The sequence below is a fragment of the Anolis carolinensis genome, chromosome 2 (genome assembly GCF_035594765.1).
Source record: "Anolis carolinensis isolate JA03-04 chromosome 2, rAnoCar3.1.pri, whole genome shotgun sequence".
Classification (NCBI taxonomy): domain Eukaryota; kingdom Metazoa; phylum Chordata; class Lepidosauria; order Squamata; family Dactyloidae; genus Anolis; species Anolis carolinensis.
Window position 1 is genome coordinate 58,000,814 of NC_085842.1, and position 26,663 is coordinate 58,027,476.

At 43.2% G+C, this 26,663-nt stretch overlaps 1 protein-coding gene across 5 annotated transcripts in view; it reads right to left on the bottom strand.

Annotated features, from left to right (window-relative positions):
- srgap3 (SLIT-ROBO Rho GTPase activating protein 3) overlaps positions 1 to 26,663 on the bottom strand; it is a 258,575-nt gene that overhangs the window by 72,141 nt on the left and 159,771 nt on the right. For all 5 annotated transcript variants that reach the window (XM_062969763.1, XM_062969762.1, XM_062969761.1 and 2 more), the window contains exons 4-5: positions 14,963 to 15,025; positions 7,340 to 7,525 (exon numbers count right to left, since the gene is read on the bottom strand). In XM_062969763.1, coding sequence (XP_062825833.1) covers positions 7,340 to 7,525; positions 14,963 to 15,025 — 249 coding nt within the window. The remainder of the gene's footprint in view (positions 1 to 7,339; positions 7,526 to 14,962; positions 15,026 to 26,663) is intronic.

The following is a 26,663-nucleotide window of genomic DNA, read 5'->3' on the forward strand; positions in this document are numbered from 1 at the left end:
GAGTGGCTTGTAGGTCTTCTTCTGAATGCGCACAGACTACGTTGTCATCAGCATATTGTAGTTCTATAACAGATTTTGTGGTGACCTTGGTTTTGGCTCTCAGTCTGCTGAGGTTAAATAGCTTGCCATCTGTCCGATAGATGATTTCCACTCCGGTGGGAAGCTTCCCATCAACAAGGTGAAGTATCATAGCGATGAAGATGGAAAATAAGGTGGGGGCAATAACACATCCCTGCTTGACACCTGATTCCACCTTAAATGGGTCACTTTGGGAGCCGTTACTGTCCAAGACTGTTGCCATCATGTCATCATGGATGTTCACAAATTTGTCAGGGCACCTGATTTTTTGGAGGATGGTCCAGAGAGCGCTGCGATTCACTGTGTGCCTTTGCAAGGTCAATGAATGCCATGTACAGAGGTTGGTTTTGTTCCCTGCATTTTTCTTGGAGCTGTCGTGCAGTGAAGATCATGTCCACTGTTCCTCTGGAGGGACGGAAGCCATTCTGGGATTCTGGGAGGGTGTCTTCTGAGACAGGGAGAAGGCGGTTTGCAAGGATTCTTGCAAGGATTTTCCCGGCCGAGGTTAGAAGGGAGATACCACGATAGTTCCCGCAGTCTGTTCTGTCCCCTTTCTTGAAAAGGGTGATGATGGTGGCATCCTTGAAGTCAGCTGGGATTTTCTCGGTCATCCACACCTTTTTAATGAGCTGGTGGAGTTGTTGTATCAGCTCAGGTCCACCCTCTTTGAAGATTTCAGCAGGAATCCCATCAGGTCCCCTGGCTTTGTTGTTTTTTTGTTGGCTGATGGCATTGCTGACTTCTTCCAAACTAGGCAGTGCTGCAAGCTCATCCCTGGTTTGTTGTTGCGGGATTTGTGAGAGGGTCTCTTCGGCCACATTGGAGCTGCGATTCAGCAGGTTCTGGTAGTGCTCTTTCCAACGTAGTGCAATTGATGTTTTGTCCTTTAGAATTTTGGTTCCATCTGATGAGCGTAGGGGCTGTATGCCATGGTTTCTTGGTGCGTAAATGATCTTTGTGGCTTTGAAAAATCCCTGAGCATCATGGGTATCTGCAAGGTGTTGGATTTCTTCAGCCTTCTTTGTCCACCAGATGTTCTTGAGCTCTCTGGTCCTTCTTTGGACCTCAGCTTTTGCACTGGCATAGATCTTTTTCTTGGCAGCACAGTTGGTGTCTCTCTGCCATGTTTGGAAGGCTTTCCTTTTGTTATCAATCAGCTGTTGGATCTCTTTGTCGTTATCATCAAACCAGTCTTGATGTTTCTTAGTTAGGTATCCAATGCTTTCTTCGCAGGCTGTGATGATGGAGGTCTTCAGTTTGTTCCAATGTTCCTCAACATTTTCGGGGTGTTCTGTGGGTAGATGATCTTTGAGTGTTGTTTGGAGAAGGGCTCGTTTGGAGGGCTCCTGAAGGGCTTGGGTGTTCATTTTGCGCCTTGTTTTTCTTCCTTGGAGTCTGCGTTTGGGGACGATCTTGATAGCCATCGTGGATTGGATTAGCCTGTGGTCCGTCCAGCAGTCATCAGCACCTGTCATGGCTCTTGTGAGAAGCACATCACGGCGGTCTCTGGCACGTGTGATAACATAGTCCAAGAGGTGCCAATGCTTTGACCGAGGGTGCTTCCATGATGTCTTGAGCTTGTTTTTCTGGCGGAAGAGCGTGTTGGTGATGACAAGGTTGTGCTCTCCGCATTTGGTGAGAAGCAAGATGCCATTCGAGTTGCTGTTTCCGACCCCGTCTTTTCCTATGATCCCTGGCCACAGGTCAGAGTCCCTTCCGACTCTTGCATTAAAGTCCCCCAGGAGGATGATTTTGTCCTCCTTAGGTATCTCCGATAGGATGGTATCCAGCTGACAGTAAAAAATTTCCTTGATGTCTTCGTCAGCATCTAGAGTTGGTGCATAGGCGCATATGATGGTTGCCTGTTGGTTTTTGGCAAGGTTAATTTGGAGGGTTGAAAGTCGTTCGTTGATGCCAGTGGGTGCTTCAGTCAGGTGCTTCACCAGGTCGTTTCTGATCGCAAAGCCAACTCCGTGTATTCTGCGCTCTTCTTCAGGCAGTCCCTTCCAGAAGAAGGTGTAGCCTCCCTTTTCTTCCTTCAGCTGCCCCTCTCCTGCTCTCTGGGTCTCCTGAAGGGCTGCTATGTCGATCTTAAAGCGTCCCAGCTCCCTTGCAATGAGAGCAGTCCTGCGTTCGGGGCGTTCGCTGTCAGTGTTATCTAACAATGTCCGTACGTTCCATGTTCCAAAGTTCATTTTTCTTTTTTGGCCACAGAGTGGTGACCCCTCTGGACGCAGCAGTCCAGTCAGGGTAGGAGAGGCAGACTATGTTTAGGGCACCTTTTCTAGCCCCTTCCCCGTGTGGGGTGAGCAGAGCGGATCCTAAAAAGGGCTGCTCAGTCATGGATACAGCTGCCGGACTACTCAACTGCCTCGGTCCTTGAGGTAGAACGACTGAGTCCATATCCACCGCCCATATGCCAGTCTGTGACTAGGGGCTTCCAGATTTCACAGTCCTGCCCCCGTTGCCACTCGCTGATCGCCATGGGACTTTTGTAGGTTTGTTTTTATTTTTGTTGGAAGACGCCTGTGCGTGATTTTTTTTATGTGTGGAGGTCGGTGCACGGCCGGTCAACACACAGTCTTCACAGAGTGAGGTTCCAGCAGTGGTGTGGTTAACACAACGACAGTGGCTTCTCAGTCTGTTGCAGCCTTCTTCCGCCTTCACAGCCGTTGTAACATGTTATCCTCCGCCTGCTCCGCCGTTGAGGTCTTTGGGTCTTCGGATTGTGCTTGGTCTGGAACCTCCCCTGCGGCCACTCCTGGGAGTGCATCACTCCAGTGGTTGTGCCCACAGGTTCATCGGAATACGCAAGCCCCCTCACCACGGCAAGGTGGCAATCCATCGAGGGGGTCTCCTCATGGTGAGAGCTGCACATAAAGCATGTTCAATGTACATGCTACCATTTACAAGAAACATCATGCAGACTTAGTCAGTACTTTGTGAAGAAGGTTTGCATTAATCTCCTGAAATTGTTGGCAGAGAATAAGCTATTTTAGAACTGATAGCCAATGATGTCAGACTTTTGAATGCAGAACTGCAGATATAGTGTCAAGCATTCAGTGCTACTGCATTACATACACTGCCTGCCATACATCATTTTGAGGGATTATATTCAGACATCCAGTTAGCAACTCTCTGTTTAAGATGACTTCAGTACAATGAGCTTGTAGTACGAAATGCCAAATAGAAAAGTGCCCGATAGCTCCATAAGATCCTCATAATATGGAAGGTTTTATGTGTTTTGGGATGCTTTCGGATGCTTAAACAAGGCATTTCTGTACTGTCATGCTCACAGAAATGTATAGGAGGTCTTCAAGATGACTTTTTCAGTGTGTAACACTTCTAATGAAGTCAACACAGAAATCCAACTAGGCTTCTTAAGGAAAGGTGTTCCACAACCAGGAGGACCCAAGAAAGAATGGTTTCACCCATATCCTCCCTCTGCATATCGTCCCAGCTACAGACCATAGTCATCAATCAAGCAAATATATGGAGAGGTGCTCCTTGTAGTATTGTATAGATGTCTCGCAAAAATAACTTTCTAAATGAATAATCCTTTCAAATCTGCTTTTTATACAATTCAAGAAGTATGTGACCTTATGTGCAACCTTCCATAACAACATGGTTGTCTCTTACTGTTTTTGACAACAGCCATATTTAGGTTCAGCAAAAGCTGAAGGCCAGAAACACTGGCTCTCCAAACTGAGTCCCACCCCAAGAGCTAACCACAAAAAATGACTCCTTCGTTCTTTGTGTAAACAGTAAAGCCTTATGCACATGGTCTACCACTCATATACAAGTGAAGATAGGAGCAAAAAAAGTGCAAGAAGCCAAGGGTATAAAGGAGTAATGTTCCTACTAGTTCTGTTACTGTTCCACTCTCTTTCAGAACAATTAAGAAATAATTTTCCACCTTCATAAGTTGATAGAATCCTGGCAGTCAAATTGTTTAGCTTCAGAATATGGGGATATATGTGGCCCTGCCTTGAAACTGCATTACTGTGGGATAGCCTACCAAGAACGTATTATACTACTCTGAAGGGGTTGAAACAATCCTGAAGGAATTGAACTGTATAGCAATACAGTATTTTGCCAAGTTCAAGATGCTTGTGTTGACATCCAAAGCCCTACCTATGTTAGAATTTGAGAATTAGTTGACATGTCTTCTCCCTTATTGTTCTGTTGACAGTGCCACTTTTGCCAGGGAATCAATATGATGCAACCTGACAAAGGTAGCTATAGATATAAACATTCTGACTTAGAAACCTCCTCTGCCTTCCATTATGATTGACATCAAATAATAGAAGCTTTCAGCACTTACTGAAGATCAACTTACATAAACTGAATTTGTGCCACCACCATTTGTAAACTGCTTTTAATAGTGCCTATGCTCACCCCTGTTTTTATTGTTGTGAAGATTGACTGTTCCCTTGCTATTCTATTCTATCTTGAGATTATTTTACAATGTAGAACAGGCAACTCATTGACAATCCCAATGACGATGATGGAGGAGAAATGTTGTACACTGTTATCCACTTTTTAATCTAGTATTCAGGCCCACTCTAAGGACAAAGTTATGGCAGCTATGCATTAATCTCTAACTGTTCTATACATTAATGTGTTATGAACAATATTGTGAGAGATGTAGGATAAGGAATCCTGTGAACACACAATGAGATGTTCCACAAGTAATGGGCATAGCCCATAACTCCCTTCATGCTTCCCCGTCTGCTCTGATACCTGGTGGAATACCACATGGTCTCAGATGTCTCTGCACTAATGCAGAGAGCATGCAGAATAACAAAAGAGCTTGTACACATAACACAACAAATGAAATATGATATACACAGACATCACTTAAACTTGATGGTGGAAGACTCATGACTGGAATGTAGTAATATATTGGTACAATCTATTTCAGAGAAATAGATTAAACAGGAAGGAAATTCTGTGATCACTAAAAGTCAACATTAGTTTCCCCAAAACAAGTCATATCAGACTAATCTCTTCCTTTAAAATGGATTACAATCTTAGTAGATGAAGGGAATGTTCAGCATGTAACAACATCCCCCATGTTATTCTTGTGTACCAGCTAGTAATACATGGGCAAGACAATGCCACTGTTAGATGGATTGGCAATTTGTTGATTGACCAAACCCCAAGGATGCTCACCAATGGCTCCTTTTCACACCTGAGAGAAGTGACCAATGGAGAGCCACTGGATTTTGTCCTGGGCCTAGCGACCTTCAACATTTTTCTCAGTGTCTTGGACAATGGAATAGAGAAATTTGCAGATGATACCAAATTAGGAGGGGTAGCTAATATCCCAGAGGAAAGGATTTCAATTCAAAATGACTGTAAGAGACTAGAGAGCTGGGTCAAAACTAAAAAAAAATTAACTTCAACATGGGGTAATGTTAGTTATTGTAGTGAGTCAGAATTTTTTTTATCGTGTCAGAAGCGAACTGAGAAATACTGCAAGTTGCTTCTGGTGCGAGATAATTGGCCGCCTACAAAGAAGCTGCCCACGAGATGCCCAGATGTGTTACCATCCTGCTGGGAGACTTCTCTCATGTTCCCGCATGGGAAGCTAGAGCTAACAGATGGGAGCTCACCCCATCTCGCAGATTTGAACCTTCAACATTCAGGTCAACAGTTCAGCCGGCACAAGGGTTTAACCCATTGCGCCACCACAGCCCCTCAGAAAAAATGAAACGTATAGAGCAGTGGTCCTCAGCCTGGGGTCCCCAGATGTTTTTGGCCTACAACTCCCAGAAATCCCAGCCAGTTTACCAGCTGTTAGGATTTCTGGAAGTTGAAGACCAAAAACATATGGGGACCCCAGGTTGAGAACTACTGGCATAGAGATAGGATGGATGACACCAGACTTGACTTGGCCCTTGTGGTCTCTTCCAACTCTATAATGATTCTATAAAATTAGCACAGGAGTAATTTACTATGCACCCTAAAGCTAAGCAGGCCCAGCCCTGGATAGTACTTAGATAGGAGGCTATCAATAAATTTCAGGTGCTGTTGAAACTGACAAACCCACTTTTGAGTATTCCTTGCCTAAGGAAACCCAATGAAATTCAATAAGTCATCATAAGTCAACAAGTGACTTGAAGGCACCTACACACAGCATTTACTGCTAAACTCCCTCCTTCCACAGAGAGAAAAGTCTCTTGGATGCCAGACCATTGAACTGTCTCTTGTATCTGGGAGATGACTCCAAGCAGCTGTTGCAGGGCCATTTCATTCACGGGTGTGTTTACACTGGATGCCTCACCCACTTTTGTTTTGCTTTGCTTTGTTTATTTTCTGAGCCATCACTCTCGGGAGGTCTTTCTTCCCTCCAGCTGCCCTTTTCAACTCTTCTTGTGTTGAGCAATTAAATAGCTGAGCAGCACATCAGGCTCCAGTGATGTAAGGCACCCCCTCTGTGAAAGTGCTCGACAATGTGCCCCTAGGCTTTGTTTCTTGCTGGAAGTTGCCTGCCTCAAAGCTCTAGCTACCTGCTGTCTTTTTGGCATTTGTCCACAGCTAACAAGCAGGAAAGAAGGAAGCTTTTTTAATTCAGCTATCCCAAATAGCATCCCAAACAGAAGGCTGAGCGAAGGAAGATAGACACTTTTGAACTGTGGTGTTGGAGGAAAATTCCGAGTGCCTTGGACCGCAAGATCAAACCAGTCCATATTCCAGGAAATAAAGCCTGACTGCTCACTGGAGGGAAGGATATTAGAGGCAAAGATGAAGTACATTGGCCACATCATGAGAAGACAGGAAAGCGTGGAGAAGAGAATTATTCTGGAGAAAATGGAAGGAAAAAGAAAGAGGGGCCGACCAAGGGCAAGATGGATAGATGGTATCCTTGAAGTGACTGGCTTGACCTTGAAGGAGCTGGGGTGGCAACGGCTGACAGGGAGCTCTGGCGTGGGCTGGTCCATGAGGTCACAAAAAACTGGAAACGACGGAATGAATAAACAACAACAAAATGCCAAATAGAGCTTCAGTGAAAATGTATACAAGAATGTTCAGAGCCCTGGGCAGTCAACTTCATTGAAAAAAAAATACCATTGTTGTATGAGTGACCAAATATTACCAGCCTTGGGCTTGCAGTTTCTCTGTGTGTGGCCTCTCTTCATTTATACTCTCTCTCTCTTTCATTCTCAAACACTCAAAGAGAGTTGCCAGTGGCATCTCCCTGAAGACCTACAAGTGGCCACACTACCAACCATGGGGAGAACCTCTCAGCACCCACCTTTTCCTTCATCTTCTCAATCTTTTTGACAGAGCTGCGGCGCTGTGGTCTATCTTCATGTCGCAGGAGGTTCACACTAATGTCCCCTCCTTTATTGAATTGCTTCTCCTCTTGCTTTTCCGCTTCCTTCAGTTTACTTTCAGCACTGATGCTCTCAGCGTGATACATGTGATATGTTTTCATCACCTAGAGGCAAGGAAATTCAGCAAGTCAGCATGCAAAATCCACCCACCATTGACGTAACAATAAAACAATACAACACTTCAGTGGCTGCAAATGAACAAGTGTGCCTCAACTAATCAATTACACATTTCTCTTTTAACTGGCAGGGTATTTCTGCCTGTGCTTTGCCCTCATGAGGATCCTGTGATGCTCATCATTACAATTTCACAGGAGAAGAACTAAGCTTGAGAGACCGGCTTGAAGAGAATGTAACTAAGATAACTAAGATAACTTCCCACACACATTTTGTTACAAAAAGTGTTCTTTACACCAGTGGTTCCCAAGCTTGAAATCACAGGTGGTTGTTGCAATACAACTCCCAGAATCCTTGAAGATTTGTATATTGCTTATACAATATACAATGCATGTTGGAGCTTCTATTTCAGTATTTGGGAAGTCTCGAAACCACTGCTATAAATGCAATAAATTTTACAAAATAGTACAACAGATGTACATTTGCAAATATATATGCTACAGGTATGCTTTCTGGGAAACATGATTTGTTGAAATTCTAGTCTAGTTTTAGATGGTGTTTATAATACCATCAAAAACCTGAGTTTATGTCATGAGAGCAACTGATTGAGATCTTGAAACCAACACACTAAGCAGAGGAAAGGAAGGGAAATTCATTTCAAAGTCTTCTATGAGAGAGATAAAGTGGGGTATGAATAAATAAATAAATATAATATAATACTTTCAATTCTATGAAACGAGAATATACCATAAACATCTACACACAAATGCAGCTACCTGCAATACCATTCAAGATTCCAAAAACCCAATAGAAAAGCAACTCTAGATATGACATAACTACCATTTTAACCTAACCCTAAGCCTAACGGCGCTCCATGCAGTCATGCCGGCCACATGACCTTGGAGGTGTCTACGGACAACACTGGCTCTTCGGCTTAGAAATGGATATGGGCACCAACCCCTAGAGTCAGACATGACTGGACTTAACGTCAGGGAAAACCTTTACCTTTATCATTTTAAGAAATATAAAGAAGTGGGAGGTAGAGAAGGAGAACTTAAATCTTTCCTACTTCTACCATGATTTCAAAGAAAATTGCTCCTTGGGAAATGACAACTTTATATTGGTTTTTAGAAAAATAGCCCAGCAACAAAAAAAATAGCTCTCCATTGTAGGAGCATTGGCCATGTATTCTGTTTATCAGAAGAACAAGTCATGCCATCAGGAGTCTAAAAAGGATTATACTTGGCCCTTATGGCACATTGAAACCCAACAGCTCATCACACCATCCTCACAGATACTGCAAGATTAACAGAGAGAGAAAGTGAGGTGATTTTCTTTATCTAGCTGGGAATAGCAACAGCTTTCTAAGCTACCCCATCATTCTCTGATCTTTGTTGTGCAAGGGAAAATTCAAGGACTTCCAATGATTGCTGAACTTCCAATGATCGCTGGCTCAAAAAGGTGGCTATCTTGAATACACAGCTATCATAGGAACCTGCCTAGATTTCGTCCCCCAATTAGAATGTTCCAAACTTCAGTAGGAAAATAATCTATGAGGGTTCGAAACCAATCAACCAGATATATTTTAGTGCTTTTAATAAAGGAATTGAAATGAGAACTAACTAGGATGACGTTTTTTTCATGTCAGGAGCAACTTGAGAAACTGCAAGTCACTTCTGGTGTGAGAGTATTGGCCGTTTGCAAGGACATTGCCCAGGGAATGCCCAGATGTTTTACCATCCTTCTCTCATATCTTCGCATGGGAAGCTGGAGCTGACAGACGGGAGCTTATCCCACTTCCCAGATTCAAACCAACAACCTTTTGGTCAGCAGTCCAGCTGGCACAAGAGTTTAACCCAGTGGTTCTCAACCTGCGGGTCCCCAGGTGTTTTGGCCTACAACTCCCAGAAATCCCAGCCAGGTTAGGATTTCTGGGAGTTGAAGGCCAAAACATCTAGGGACCTGTAGGTTGAGAACCACCAGTTTAATCCACTGCGCCACCAAGGGCTCCTGGGATGAGGTAATGAGAAAGCCCTTATTTATGATTAGAGAGCCCTTAAAGGTTAATCCAGGTGAAGAGTGATACATTAAAGAAAAATTAAGTGACAGTCTAGTTCTTGAATTTAAACACTAGATTTGTAAGTTACTTTATAAAATATTGGTGATACCAAAATGTATCCATATGAACTTCTGATGAGAAACATTGCATTGTTCTTTAATGGGCAAGGGAGAAAGATCAAAACTGGATCCTTTGCAATTCTGGTGATCTAAGAGTAGATGTACAACCATCTTCAAATGGGGTTGTTCTTTCACCCACATATGTAAAAACCACAGTCACAAATGGGACTGCCAATTAAATATCCTTCCTAGAGATGTCAGATCTGGATAAAATGGCTCTTGCTTTAGTCATATCCAGATTAAATGCCTGTAATAATCTCCACATGGTACTGCCTTTGAAGACAGGAAACTTCACTTGGTTCAAAAAAGGCAACTGGCAGGGTGTTAACTGAGACTTGCAGGTTGGAACATACATCTTCACCATGATGTCATCTCCACCTGGCTCCCAGCCAAACTCTATTCAAAGGGTTTGAGTACAGTGAAGCATTTCTACAATGGTTACATGCTGCATTGAATATCTTTCCTTTGTGGGTTTTGGTGGGGTTTTCACCTCAAAATCTTAACTGTTCACATTCATTGTATCACAGAAACTGCCTCCTTAGATATATGAGTAAACGTGGCTTCTGGAAGTCTCAAACCTATGACAGGAGAGGCACAGGGTACTCTAGTAATAATCTAAAGATTATGAAACCTCAACCCCATCCTTACTTGCCTTTCAGAAGAACTTCAAGCAGAACTTTTTAAAGCACTCCTTGTAATAGTGTGCTGTTTGGTGTGGTCAGAATGTATTTTTCCCTTTCTTTTTTAAAAAGACAACTCAACTTTAATCATTCCCAATTATCATTCCCAACCTGATTTACTTTATACTGTTAAGGCAGTCTACTGAATAAATACATCAGTAACAATCCCCACCCCACCCCTTTCCCTGCCCTAAACATACAGACAATACAAAGGGCAGCAAAAATTGTTTAAAAGACATTGATTTGATGTCAAGGACACTCCTATTCCATCCAATACATCTTCAGGCATCTATTCCATGCATCTACATTCTGAGTCACTGAGAAACAAACTGTAAATCTCCAAAGGAAAAAATATATGAAGCACAAATTTGTGGGGATTACCATGCATTGCAATGCACACAGAGGATATTCATTTCAAGGCAGTTGTGCAGAAAAGTGTTTGATAATTTTGGAAGTCAACGGCTGTGGCTGTTTTTCGAGAGGCCAGTAACTCTCTCCTCAGATAAAAATATGGAGAGAGACATCTCTGGCCTAGAGCATACCTTGTTATGTAACTTTCTCCTCAACTGTCAACTACAATCCAATCAGAGTCCCAAAGGACTTCGGCTGAATGTGACTTAGTTGGCCTTTACTGTCCACTCTTACTTTTTTGTTTCGTTTTGTACCCCCCCCCCTTTTTTTTTTTTTTTGCTTTAGAATTAATCAGTAGATCTGTTCTCTTCTCTATACTATTCTTGTACTGCTTTGCAAATATATGCACATAATGGTCACCCTTCCCTACACAACTATTATCTACCCTGAGGTTTGGCATGTCGATTTAAAAGCACTCCAATACTTATAATTACAAGCCATTGTAATCAAGTGTGCTGCTTTTTGTCTCATTAGTATGCATTACTGAGTGCACTAAAATTAATATCTATTTATTGCAAAGCACTCCGTGCAATTCATATTAAATAAAATTATTTCTAGGTATTCTGCATGTTGCTTTAAAACAAATAGGATTTTATGGCACTTTTACCAGGAATTCACCACAACCAATCTTTTCAGCCAGATTCTGGGCACTGTGATATATGTCAGGATTTTTTTAAGGGTTTAACATGCACTGTACAGAAATACTAAAAGCATAGCATGTGAAGTGGCTTTGTATTCAAGTTAGCTACCTCTTTTAACTCAAAAGTTTGTCTTCAGACTTCACAACTAAGGGAAATAATATCGATCCATGGTAGTATTCCATTGGGGAATACTGTGTTTTTATTTTCTGTAAAGGGCAAGGATTAACATTACGCAGCCCTCCAAACGTTGCAATTCCTAGCCTTTCTCAACAGTGGTTAGGACTGATGGAAGTTGCACCCCAACATCATCTAGAGGATTCACCCTGGAGAAGAGCAACCAGTAACCTCTAATATCCTTCCATGTATCAGAGTTCGCACCATTCCTCAAGAAAAGAACATAAACTAGCTAAAATTTCAAGTATTTGACAACCAAATCACATTCCTACCTACCTCTTGCCTTGGATTAAAAAATGTTCTGTTGTTTAGAAAAATATACACAGAGAGCAGTTACTAGAGCTCTTCTTGAATTGATGATGGAAAAAAAATACCCTATCTAACAGGATCTTTGTATTTGTACAATAAACATGAGAGGACTGTGATCAAATTCAGAAGTTTTCAGTTTTATATCATCTTCTACCACATTCAGTCACACACTAGCGTGAACTGCAATACAGGATTTTTCTTGCTATCAACCCACCATCTCTTTCTACAGATCTGCAAGAATGTTTTTTTTAAAAACTCTGTAAGTTAATTTGCAGGTGACATTTTGAAATTTCAATTTAATAAAAACATGTCATTCTACTAAGACTTAAACTTTTTTAATTTCCTGAAAAATGATGATCAAAGCCCAGGAAAAAACATATTTTCAAAAATGAAAAGCATAGCCCAGAAACACCTATAAAGGTTTATGATCTAATTAAAAAATACCTTCACTCTGCTCTCAGCTAGTTTCACTGGTTTCTTTTACGATGTTTATAATAGCCAGACTGCAATCTAAAATTTAATGTAGTCCTCCTGCTGAAAAATGTACAAAATACACTGCCCCACAACAATGTTATGAGACATTACTTTTATGACATAATTCCTCAGCCCCACCCATTTCTCACTATCATAATGTCAGGACAAAACAGTAAATCATAGGAATGTAAATTCTGTCTACAACATGGATAGAAGCCCCTAACTGCTATTTGACTGCCACTACCCTCAAGCATACACCAAACAGCCCAACAAGAGCTTCAATTCAATAAGCTCTGGAGGGTGATGTGGAAGGACTGGTTATATCTGCCAAATATTTTCTGAAGTCCTTTTTCGATCTGTCAGGTGCATCTACACTATAGAATTAATGCAGTTTGAAATCACTGCAGCTGACATGGCTCAATCCTGGAAGTTGTAGTTTTACAAGATTTTTTATTTGCCAAATAGTGCTGATGCCAGACTATATCTTCTATAGTATTAAGTCAAGGCAGTTAAAATGGTGTCATTAATTCTACAATGGAAATGTACCCACATTCTGTTCCATGAAAGTTCTGCATGGAGTTTTGTTTTTTTTATAATTGAAAATATATGGGAATTTCTCAAATAAATGCAATAACAGATATTGTCTAAATATATACAGTGAGGACTTCAATATTTAGAAAAATCTATTTATTATCAACTATGTAGAATCACAGAATCTTACAGCTGGAAGGGTCTGCATAAACCAGTGGTTCTCAACCTGTGGGTCCTCAGGTGTTTTGGCCTACAGCTCCAAGAAATCCCAGCCAGTTTATCAGCTGTTAGGATTTCTGGGAGTTGAAGGCCAAAATATCTGGGAACCCACAGATTGAGAACCACTGGCATAAACTATCAAATCCTGCCCCCTGCTCTGTGCAGGATCTCCAGCTAAAGCATACTCAGCAGGTAACTGTCCAGAATCTTTTTGAAGATGTACAAAGGGGACCCCATCATCTCTCCAGACAATTTGCTTCCTTGTCAAAAAACTTTCACTGTCAAGATGCTCATTCTTATGTTTAGTTAAAAATCATACAGCTGACATTAGACTTAGGACTTTATCACATGAATGTTCCACCCCCCCCCCCCCAATTTCCACACACTTTTAAAACAGTTCATAGATAAAGTACAATTGAGCCCATCATATGACGCAGACAGACTTCCATAGTGTTTTGTCATTGAACAGTATCAGAAGTGTGGAGAAACAAGGGGGGGGGGGACTGAAGCCAGGGAGAAATCGTCTTCTGGGCTCCTGATGTACCTGGGAACAGTAGAAAGCATTTTAAAACATCTGGAATAAGATCTGTCAGATGTGCCCATGTTGAGTGTTTCAATGACATGGAGGAATGCCCGTTCTTAAGAACAGTGCCTTGGGTCTCCTGTAGAGTAATGGGATTGATAGGGAAAGTAAAGTATCCCAGAAATGGTGTCTGTCTTAAGAACGGTGCCTTGGGTCTCTTCTAAGCGGATGGTTGAGGCGGGAGGAGGTAATCTTGTGTGAGAAGATAAGTATGTTCTCTGTCTTCTTTAAAGACAGAATCCCATGCAAAGAAGACAATTTTACACGCAAGAACAAGGTTTCCTCTGCTTTCCCCCACTTTCCCCAGCTCCGTCTGATAAAGTCTTAATCCATATCCTATGGTAGCGCAGAACAAAACAGCACCCTCCTCTCAGTGACAGCCTTTGAAGTCTTTAAAGGGGGCAATAATTCCCTCAGTCTTTGCTTCATCAAGCTTAAGATATCCAGCTCCTTCAAACTTTCCTCACATGTTGTTGTTCTCCATACCTCCTAGCATCCTTGTTGCCCTTCTCAAAACCTAATCTATTTTGTCTGTTCCTACAGTGTAGTGCCCAGAACTAAATGCAGTACCTCAGATGAGTCCTCACCAGTGCAGAATATATGTATTTCTATTTTACTTCTTCACCCATTTGAAGATGCAGCCCCCTTCTTGCATCATTTTCTTTATATGTACCAGGTAGAGCAGTGGATCCTTTTTGAGGGGAGACAGATGCAAAGTAGGACACAGTCATGCTTTCCCTCTGTCCCCTGTTAGTATTTTAGCATCTTCTCTATGCAGTGGTACTACTGTTCTTTTCTTCTTCCCCAAAAGGAAAAATTAAGGTATAGTGCTCAAATATTCCTTCTCTTGTTTCTGGCTCTCCACTTCAGTTGTAGGTTCTGCTTTTTTCTATAGAACTAGTAAACTGTGGTTTAAGTGAGTAATACAAAATAAGATTGTAGTCGATACAGAGAACAAGACAGATCTAGCCAAACAGATTGTGGTTGGGATGGTGTGGGAGGACATTTCTTAAGAACCGAACTCAAATCTGGTATAAATGGTATCCCCATTTTCCAGGAAATTAAATAAATCCAGACATTTTCAAAAAGGATTATACAGTACTAATTTTGCACCATGTGATTGGTACATGTTTTTCAGTTTGGAAAATGTGTATTCAATCAGTTTTCTAAACGATGTGGATTTATTCCAGAACATTATATTCCAAGCACAAGAAATATATTACTCACAGTATAGAGTTCATTGGTAACCTTCAGGAGCTCTTCATGCATCTGAAGACCAATTTCCTTACTCTGAAAAACAAAGCAAAACAAAAAAAAAGAGAAAGAGAAATTTCATTATGTTGCCAAGAATATCCAAAAAGAAAAGAATTAAATGAACATATAGCATAGTCAGGTAGGTAGTGGATGTCCTCAGAGCTAGTGTAGCACCATATGTTAAGTGAGTCTTAGCTTTGAGCCTATAAAGTGTTGCAACTGCTTTACACAGCATTGTAATTGCTTACTGTAAAGAGCTAGAGCCTTTTGTGTATTCTTCACAGCAGCTAGCACAGTTGGCTAAAAGAAGCACTAAATATAATTATCTACGGTCAGCAGGTTAAATCAGCTTTTCAGGTTAGGTTATAACGCTTAGAAAAATAAGCAGAGAATGTGTGCTCTCCAAATGTTATTGGATAGCAATCCCCCACCATCCCCATCACTGTCTATACAGGATCGTGCTAATGGAATTTGTAATCCAACAACACACATAGAATTGCCTGTTCACCATATTTTCAGGAATGATATAAAAAACAATTCATTTTATGCAGTTAAGCATGACTCAATAGTGTAAAATTAACAGTGTTTTTCCAAGCTGCCTTTTTCAGTAGTCGACAGAATACTGTGAAGTAATTGTGGATACATAGCCATCAGCACCAAAAATATCTTTATGCAGCTGTATTTTTCACACATATTTCATGTTTGTTGAATCTGTCTATATACTTCTTAGTTTATAACAGAGACAGTAGATTTTGGCAACAGAGAATACTTCTGATAATGTCATGTTTATACTTTCAAAAGTCACTCTTCTCTCTGGATCACTTCCATATTGCCTGAGCAGCTACCCATATCGTTTAAAGTTCTAGCTGTGTTGTTGTTTTTTTTTAAAATAAAAATGTGTGTAAATATAATTATGAAAGCAGCTCTTGGAAATTAAATTGCCTTGAGGAACAGCAATGCCCCAACAGTGCCTTATTTATAATGTATCAACAATTCCTTTCTGTCCATCTTTCTTTACAGACTAAAGTAGCATAATTCAAAGAGGAATGCCAATCAAAAGCTAGATTCTGCTGTTCTTATTTAGAAATGCTAAAAACAAACTGCACATGTTTTATGCTTTGAAATTGATAGTTAACAAATAAAATAATAGTGTGATTTTGTGCCCAATTAGTCCCTTGTGGGAAGCCCTACATGAAATGCATTGCACTTCCCTGATAAATTTAAATTTGTAGTTGTGACCAATGCATGAGTCACATGGATGGATTATCCCTGTCCAAAATCAGCCATAGCTGCTGCAATACAGTAAACCAGCTTGTGACATGAGCTTATTTAACATGCTTATATGCAAAGAGCTTTGAATACCATGAAATCACGCTGGAGGACTTAGGAAATCCCTAGAAAAGTGTTCTCTGTAGGCCTCCAGTGTAATTCTCTGGCCAACGTCCACTACCATAGGTTGACCTCTGTAGGAGGTTCAGAAAACACTTCTCTAGGTATTTTCCAGGTCCTTCAGAATAATTCTAAGGTTTGCTCTAGCAGGAATCTGAAGACATCATTTATGTCAGGTAAGAAAATACATTATACAAAAATGTATTATGCAAAGGATCCTATAATTGATCCTTCCTATAATACGTGGAAAAAGCACTCCATGTATCCCTTGACTTCCAGTCACATAGGAAGCTTACATATTTTCAATTTGTCCATCTAGTCCATTATGTTCAATTCTGACTGGCAGCAATTCTCAAGAGCTCAGGTAGATTTTTGCCTAGTCTCAAGCTTTACGTTTTCTCACATATCTCCCATTTAAGTACCGTGTTCCAAACACAGAGAAAACTTGCTATTCTCAATGTGGTATATTGGCAAATCAAAGCTAATGCAAAGGGCTTCTTAAATGTTTCCACTCAAGACACTTTTTGGCCCAAGACATTTTAATGTGATCATGAGTATATTTGCATATGAAATAGGTATAAAAATCAAATGTTTACTGATAACAAATCAGCATTTGCAAGGCTTGCTAAACAAGCTCATTTTTCTTTTTATGAAGCACAGTTGGAACATCTTCTGTAGAGTCCACTAGTAACACTGCACAACAGATTTGTGTAAAGATAAAGTTAAGGTTTCCCCTGAAATGAAGTCTAGTCGTCTGACTTTGGGGATTGGTGCTCATCTCTGTTTCTAAGCCAAAGAGCCAGTGTTGTCTGTAGACACCTCCAAGATCATGTGGCCGGCATGACTGCATGGAGCAGTACCAATTGATCTACTAACATTTGCATGCTTTTGAACTGCTAGGTTGGCAGAAGCTGGGGCTAACAGAGAGCGCTCACCTCCTCCAGCCTTTCGGTCAGCAAGTTCAACAACACTGAACAGCAATACATAATCAATTAAAACATCATATCCCGATTAAAACCCAATTAAGATATCAACTAAAACATTTTTTTAAAAACTTACAACAAGCACCATATTAAAGATATCCATAACCTCTAGCCACTGAAGTTATTTGTCAATTATTATTTTTTAAATAATCAAACTGACAGTGCCTATTTTCATTCTTCTGGGAAGGCCTGGCTCCATAGAAAGGTTTTAATTTGCGAACGAAAGGCCATTAAGGAGGGGGCTGATCGTACCTCATTAGGGAGGGAGTTCCAGAGCCGTGGGGCCACCACCGAAAGGCCATCTCTCTCGTTCCCACCAAACGCGCCTGCGATGGGGGTGGGACCGAGAGAAGGGCCTCTCCTGAAGATCTCAGGGCTCGAGTGGGTTGGTAGAAGGAGATACGGTCCCTCAAGTAGGCTGGGCCCAAACCGTATAGGGCTTTGTAGGCTAAAACCAGCACCTTGAATTGTGCCCGGAAACAAACCGGAAGCTAGTGTAGCTGCTTCAGGAGTGGAGTAGTTCTTTCTCTATATCCCGCTCCGGTGAGCAGTCTAGCAGCTGACCTTTGAACCAGCTGAAGTTTCCAAATGCTTTTCTGGGGCAGCCCCACGTAGAGCGCATTACAGTAATCTAGCCTGGATGTGACTAAGGCGTGTACTACCATGGCCAGATCGGGCTTCTCAAGGTATGGGCACAGCTGTCGCATGAGTTTTAACTGTGCGAAGGCCCTCCCGGCCACCGCGGACACCTGGGCCTCCAGGGTCAGCGCTGAGTCCAGGAGGACCCCCAGACTATGAACTTGTGCCTTCAGGGGGAGTGTGACCCCATCCAGCACAGGTTGCAACTCAACACCCTGATCAGCCCTACGGCTGACCAGGAGTACTTCCATCTTGTCTGGATTCAATTTCAACCTGTTCAACCTCATCCAGTCCATCACAACTGACCGGTTCAAGGTCAGGATGGCAACCTTGGCTTCAGGTGGAAAAGAGTAGTAGAGTTGGGTGTCGTCTGCGTACAGATGGGACCGAACTCCAAAACTCCAGATGATCTCTCCCAGCAGTTTCATATAGATGTTAAATAACATGAGGGACAGAATTGAACCCTGCGGGACCTCATAGGACAAAGGCCATGGGGTTGGGCAGGAGACCCCCAGCAACACCTTCTGGCCCTGACCCTCTAGGAAGGACTGGAACCACTGCAAAACAGTGTCTCCAAGTCCCATTCCGGTGAGGCGGTCCAGAAGGATACCATGGTCGATGGTATAGAAACGCAGCTGAGAGGTCTAAGAGAACCAGAAGGGACACACTCCCCCATCTAGTTCTCTACGTAGATCATCTACAAAGAAGACCAATGCCGTCTCAGTCCCATAGCAAGGCCTGAAACCAGACTGTGATGGATCAAGATAATCCATGTTATCTAGGAATCCCTGGAGTTGTGAGGCCAGAACCTTGCCCAGAAAGGGAAGATTTGACACTGGCCTGAAGTTGTTCATGTCTGAGCGGTCAAGTGGTGGCTTTTTTAGAATGGGCCTTACAATGGCCTCTTTCAGGCAAGTTGGAATTACACCTTGGGCCAATGAGGCGTTAATAACCATTTTGACCCACTCAGCCAGTCCCCCTTTGGCAAATTTTATCAGTCATGAAGGCTATATTAGCCCAAGCAACAAAAAGCTGTTGAACTGTTCTATTCTCACATAATTTGTGACATCTAGTGACATAGTTATACACATCTATTTTGTTCTAATCATTTTCATGCTCAAAATAATTTTTAAAAATTATAACATACCGTAATAACATGGCTTTCAGCTCAACTAACATTCAAATAATTCAATGCAATTGATTGTCCTAAACAACATACTAGCAGGTTGAGGTAGGCCCTTGAATAAGTATTTCATTCAGTGTGGTGATAAATAAGGTACAAGCCCATTTTCCTCTAGTTCTTCATAGCATCAAACGAACAAATATACTCCATCTCCTTGGAAATCAAGACCTATGAGGAATGGCTTCAGGAGCTGAGTATGTATAGCTTGCAAAAAAGAAGGCTGAGAAGGGACATGCGAGCCATGTTTAAATATTTGATAGGATGTCACATTAAAGAAGGAACCAGTTTGTTTTCTGCTGCTCTAGAGGCTAGGACAGAGAGCATGTTATGATTGAGCCTCATGGCTCTGTTACTGACAGACGTGGGCGTAAGACTCCTCGAGAGTCAGATACTCTCAAGGAGCGAGAAAGAAAAAGACTGCGAGACATTTTTGCAGCACCATCTGACGAAGAGTCTTTTGAGGGGTTTACGGAGAGAATGGAGGAGGGGCTGGTTAGCTCGGAGGAGGATGAGATGGATTGGACTCGGGTAAGGGAGGAATTGGGTGCCACTGGTCATGATGGGATAGAAGATGAATGGGGACCTTCAGGATTAGACCCATGGCTTAGCTGGAGGGATGGGACGGGATCCACAGCTGGAGATGCTGTGGGGCGTAGTCAGAGGTGTTCCAGCTCTGATGAGGAAAGTGATGAGGAAACGCCCGGGTTAAGGAGGACAGCTGACAGTGATGAGGATTTGTAACTGGCATAAAATGGGGCTTGGGAGCAATTGCAAATTGCGTTGGGCAAGGTAATCTGGACGAACGCTTGGGATCTGTGTGGGACGCTTTCCTGAAGACTGGTGTGTTTTCCTGTGCTGAGACGTAAGTTGTTTTGGAATTCAGGGTCAGACGGCGGGAGGAATTGTGTGGGCATTTGTTTGTGCAAACCTGTGCTTACTCTTATTAGCTTGACCTTCCGTCGTCTTCTTGACGGACGCCATCTCCTGTTTTGAAAACTCGGACTGAACTGACCACGGCTTGTCTTCCCCCCTTCTTGGACTTGGAATCTACAAACGTCTGCTTCTGGCTTTGAACTACGGAAAGGAACTGGGTCTACTCTACTGCTACAATCCTTGGCTGATCTGTTCGTGTTGGAAATCCTGTCTGCTGTGTGTGTGGGAGCGACGCAAGTTACTCTAAGCACAGTGTTGGCAGCAGAGAGGAATCTGCTGCCAATTAGTTGCATTCTTTTGTATCTTTTGTTCCTCGGCTTTTGTTTTGTTTATCCCCAGGCTGAAGCAAGCAGTTTGTTTTTACCCGGATTAAACTCCGGTTTAATCCGGTTTATCTTTTGAACGTTTTTCCTTGCCTCTTTTTGCTCCTAAAGGCTAATACTGCCTGGCCCTTGTATTTTACGGGCATTTTTGAGTTCTGTAATCCAATAAACTCTGTTATCTTGAACCTTGTGGCGTTCTGTCCTTGACAGATTGCCCAACGCCCATAAAAAGTTTATTGCAGCAATAAACCCGTCAGGAAGACGATGGAGGAGTTAAGGGCCAAATTTGACCAATTGCAAACGGCTTTTACCGTCAGCCAAGCAGCTCATGCTGTGAAAGGACATGTTTTGACTCCTGAACGCTTTGACGGAACCAGGTGCAAGTTGCCAACCTTTTTGGCACAAGTGGAGCTTTATTTTTCCCAGCTCAGTGCTCATGCTTTTCCTACAGACACTAGCAAGGTGCCATTTATTTTGAGTTTGTTGACCGGTCCCGCAGGACAATGGGCCACTAATTTAATTTTGGGAAATGACCCAGTCAAGGACAATTTGAATAATTTCAAACAGTTATTAACTGACACTTTTGGGGATCCTCTCCGCACGGAGAATGCTGGGTGGGCTCTGTATCGGTTGAAACAGGGAAAGGGGACTGTTTTGGATTACTTAAATAAGTTTAACCTGTATCGCCACCAGCTGGATTGGGGGGAAAATGCATTCATGCTTTTATTTACTGCCGGGTTAAGTGATATGCTCCAGGATGAATTAGCACGCTTGGAGCCGGCTGAAAATTGGGACGCCTTAGTAGCTAAGGTGCTGCGTTTAGACGCAAGGTTCGAGGCTCGTAAACACTCGAAAGCAATGTGTGCGCCACCCATGCATATTACCAGGGCACCTGTGGTGATGGGGGAAGAGCCTATGGAGCTTGGGGTCTTTAAAAAACTGTCTACAGAGGAAAAGAGCCGTAGGAGGCAGCTGGGGTTGTGTTTGTACTGTGGGAATGCGGGGCATTTTGCCAAAAACTGTAATGTGAAACCTTCTCAGCTTTCGGGAAAAGGCCAGCCCTAGTGCGACGTGAGTCCAACGCACTAGGGCTCCTCAAGCAGTCAACTGAGGGGAGGAAGCATGTTTTCGTACCCATTACATTATCTGTTGGGGGAAGGGAACTTGTTTCTACTTTGGCACTGCTGGACTCAGGGGCTACGGTCTCTTATGTAGATATTGAGTTTGCTAAGAAGCATGGCATTCCTAGAGTGCGCAAGGCATGCGACGTGTGGGTGGAAGGAGCAGATGGGAGACTGCTGGAGACTGGGGTGGTTAACCATGAAACCTCAGCAGTAATGTGGGAGGTGCAGGGAGTAACGGGAACGTTTGTGTGGGATATTACGAGCTTGCCTAGATATGATGTGATCCTGGGGATGGATTGGCTAGCTGTAGTAAACCCACAAGTAGATTGGGCGACACGTAAAGTGACCTTAAAGAGGCAGGATTGTTGCACTCTGAATGTTACTCAATCTGATATGGAGGGAGTGCCTGCTGAGTATGGGGAGTTCTCTGATGTATTTTGTAAAAGAGAAGCGGACAAATTACCACCGCATAGGCCATATGATTGCGCCATCAAGTTAGCAGAAGGTGCGAAATTGCCAGCAGGAAGGCTGTATGCCTTGACTGTACCGGAAAGGCAAGCTTTGAGGGAGTTTCTAGATGAAAATTTAGCCAAGGGGTTTATTCGCCCATCTAGCTCTCCAACTGCGGCACCAGTATTCTTTGTAGCCAAAAAGACTGGGGAACTTAGGCTGGTCTGCGACTATCGGATCCTAAACAAGTACACCATTCGGGATAGGTACCCGCTACCTTTAATCTCGGAACTATTGTCAAGGGTGCAAGGGGCTAAGGTTTTTACCAAGCTTGACCTGCGGGGGGCATATAACTTAATCCGTATACGGGAAGGGGATGAATGGAAGACGGCATTTAACACGTGTTTCGGATGCCACGAGTTCCGAGTCATGCCTTTCGGACTTTGCAACGCTCCTGCGGTCTTCCAGAGGTTCATGAACGATGTGTTCAGGGACCTAATTGACCAATTTTTAGTGATTTATTTGGATGATATCTTGATTTTTTCTAAGGACGAGAAAGAACATCGTCAACATGTCAAGCAGGTTCTGCACCGTCTGCGGGCTAATGGGCTTTTCGCCAAGGCTTCCAAGTGCGTCTTTCATGTGCCTGAAGTGGAGTTCCTAGGTCATGTAGTGTCAGGTAGGGAACTTAAAATGGATCCACATAAGGTCGACGCCGTTAACTCATGGCAGGAGCTAAAGACTAAGAAGGATGTACAAAGGTTCTTAGGTTTCGCTAATTACTACCGGGAGTTTATTCCGAATTTTGCAAAGCTCACGGTACCTTTGACGCAGCTCCTGCGTAAGAAACAGCCATTTGTGTGGGGGCGGGAAGCTCACGATGCGTTTCTACAACTTAAGTCTAGTTTTCAATCGGACAACATACTAACACATCCTGATGTTGACAAACCGTTCGTGGTAGAAGCGGACGCTTCTAGCTACGCGTTGGGGGCTGTATTGTCTCAGAAGGATTCCTCAGGGACCTTGCGTCCCTGTGGATTTTACTCGCGGCAACTAACACCCTTCGAGCAGAACTATACCATATGGGAGAAGGAGTTGTTGGCGATTAAGGTGGCGTTTGAGGTGTGGCGGCACTGGCTTGAAGGGGCACGGCACCAGATCGTGGTCAGATCTGATCACAAGAATTTAGAGCACTTACAAACAGCAAAGAAGTTAAACCAGCGTCAAATCCGATGGGCTTTGTTTTTCTCCAGGTTTAACTTCAAGGTGCAGTTCGTGGAGGGGAAGGCAAACTTGCGGGCCGATGCTTTATCCCGCAAGCCGGAGTTTAAGACCAATGAGCAGGTAGTATGTCAGACCATCTTGCCTACTGCCTCTCTATGTGTTGTAGATAATGAGCTTGGGTTACATGATCAGATCCTTGAGGCTCAGAGGGATGATGTGTGGACTCAGGAGCAACTGATGCTGCTATCAGCAGGTAACCGTACAATACTGCCGCATCTACAAGATCAAGACGGAGTATTGGTACGCAGGGGGCAGGTCTACGTACCAGTGGGGGCCCTCAGGTTGGAGGTGATTAGAGCCCACCATGACGAACCCATGGCTGGGCACTTTGGCAGGTTCAAGACCATACAGCTTATCACCAGGAGCTACTGGTGGCCAAAGATGCGGCAAGACATTCTGCGCTTTTGTGACAGCTGCGCTGTTTGCCAGCAGAGTAAGACGCCTGTTGGGCGCCCTAGAGGGTTGCTGTCGTCTCTACCTGTTCCGGAGAGGCCATGGCAAATCATTTCCATGGATTTTATTTCAGATTTGCCGAAGTCTGGGGGTTATACTTGTATTTGGGTGGTGGTGGATTTATTTAGCAAACTGGCTCATTTTATTCCTTGTTCAACCATTCCGGCGGCCCCTACGTTGGCCTTACTATTTACTAAGCACATCTATCGTTTGCACGGAGCACCCGAGGTGATTATTTCAGATAGGGCTCCGCAATTTGTGTCACGCTTTTGGAAACATTTCCATGAGTGCTTAGGGACTAAGTTAAACGTTTCTTCAGCCTTTCATCCACAGACGGATGGACAGTCGGAACGGGTTAATGGGCTCTTAGAGCAGTATTTGCGTTGTTTTTGTTTAGATCAACCCACGGCTTGGGTGAAGTGGTTACCGGTGGCGGAGTTCGCTTACAATAATGCGGTGCACACATCTAGTCAGCATACGCCATTTGAGCTAACTTATGGTTTTCACCCACGGGGAGGTGTGGCGCCGTCGACCAATGTGGTCTCTTCGGACCCTGTGTATCGCTCTTCGGAAATGGCTGCATTGCATGATGTTGCCCGTCGCTTACTGTTGGAAGCTAAGGCAACGCAAAAGTCTCAGGCTGACCGCCACAGGCAGGCAGGGGAGGAGTTGGAAGAAGGGGATTTGGTGTGGTTATCTTCCAAACATATTAAACAGGCTGGGGGAAAGTTTGCGCCGCGATATTTGGGTCCCTTTCCTATCGTTAAAAAGATTTCTTCCGTTGCGTTTCGTTTGCGTTTACCGTCTAGTTTAAAGGTCCATCCAGTCTTTCATCGTTCGCTGTTGAAACTAGATACCTCTAGTCGTCGTGGTGCTATAGCGGAGGGTATCACTGCCACTTCTCCGCCATCGGGGGAGGAGGCCTTTGTGAGAGGGGATAGTGTTATGATTGAGCCTCATGGCTCTGTTACTGACAGACGTGGGCGTAAGACTCCTCGAGAGTCAGATACTCTCGAGGAGCGAGAAAGAAAAAGACTGCGAGACATTTTTGCAGCACCATCTGACGAAGAGTCTTTTGAGGGGTTTACGGAGAGAATGGAGGAGGGGCTGGTTAGCTCGGAGGAGGATGAGATGGATTGGACTCGGGTAAGGGAGGAATTGGGTGCCACTGGTCATGATGGGATAGAAGATGAATGGGGACCTTCAGGATTAGACCCATGGCTTAGCTGGAGGGATGGGACGGGATCCACAGCTGGAGATGCTGTGGGGCGTAGTCAGAGGTGTTCCAGCTCTGATGAGGAAAGTGATGAGGAAACGCCCGGGTTAAGGAGGACAGCTGACAGTGATGAGGATTTGTAACTGGCATAAAATGGGGCTTGGGAGCAATTGCAAATTGCGTTGGGCAAGGTAATCTGGACGAACGCTTGGGATCTGTGTGGGACGCTTTCCTGAAGACTGGTGTGTTTTCCTGTGCTGAGACGTAAGTTGTTTTGGAATTCAGGGTCAGACGGCGGGAGGAATTGTGTGGGCATTTGTTTGTGCAAACCTGTGCTTACTCTTATTAGCTTGACCTTCCGTCGTCTTCTTGACGGACGCCATCTCCTGTTTTGAAAACTCGGACTGAACTGACCACGGCTTGTCTTCCCCCCTTCTTGGACTTGGAATCTACAAACGTCTGCTTCTGGCTTTGAACTACGGAAAGGAACTGGGTCTACTCTACTGCTACAATCCTTGGCTGATCTGTTCGTGTTGGAAATCCTGTCTGCTGTGTGTGTGGGAGCGACGCAAGTTACTCTAAGCACAGTGTTGGCAGCAGAGAGGAATCTGCTGCCAATTAGTTGCATTCTTTTGTATCTTTTGTTCCTCGGCTTTTGTTTTGTTTATCCCCAGGCTGAAGCAAGCAGTTTGTTTTTACCCGGATTAAACTCCGGTTTAATCCGGTTTATCTTTTGAACGTTTTTCCTTGCCTCTTTTTGCTCCTAAAGGCTAATACTGCCTGGCCCTTGTATTTTACGGGCATTTTTGAGTTCTGTAATCCAATAAACTCTGTTATCTTGAACCTTGTGGCGTTCTGTCCTTGACAGAGCAATGGATTCAAATTGCAGGAAAAGAGATTCCACCCAAACTTCCTGAGGATAAGACATGTTTGGCAATGGAATATGCTGCCTCCTCAAAGTGTGGTAAAGGGTCCTTTTCTGGAGGTTTTTAAACAAAGGCTGGATTGCCATTTGTCAAGGATGCTTTGAATGTGTTGTCCTGGATGACCCTTGTGGTCTCTACCAACTCTATGATTCTAGACAGCTACCTGCTAGAGAAGCTCTAATCTGAATTTCTGCATTGAAAGGGAGGAGGGTTGATGTCCTATGGAGCCACTTCCAACTCTACAATTCTATTATGTTATTTATTAATCTAAAAAATTATATATTTTTGTTGGCAAAATGCATAAGGGAAAAGCTCAGAATTTTTCTTCCCCCACCCCAAAAAACATACCTCAAAGTTATATTTGTATTCCTGTGTCTGCAGTTATATTAGCAGACATCTGAAAAATATTATTTAATCTCTTTTTTCCATAAGACTTTTTTTGAGAATGTATTTATTTTAGTTTTCCTCTTAGCTGGAAATTCAAACTAAGTTGCCCAGATAGTGAAAAAGGCTAACAAAGGACATTGCTGCAGTTGTGCCAAGTGCTGCCTTCCTGTTTCCTGAAAATTATACTTGGAACTGTTTGTACATCATTCTTGTCTTAGATAATTCATTGTAATTTGAAGGAAATCTAGTATAATTTGATATACTAGAGTTTTATCACAAGGATGTCTTATATTCTATAATTAACATGCTCTCGGTAAATGACGTCCTACGAAAGCCACAACACTAAAATAAGGAGTTTGATATTATAGAGGACATGCTAGAAGA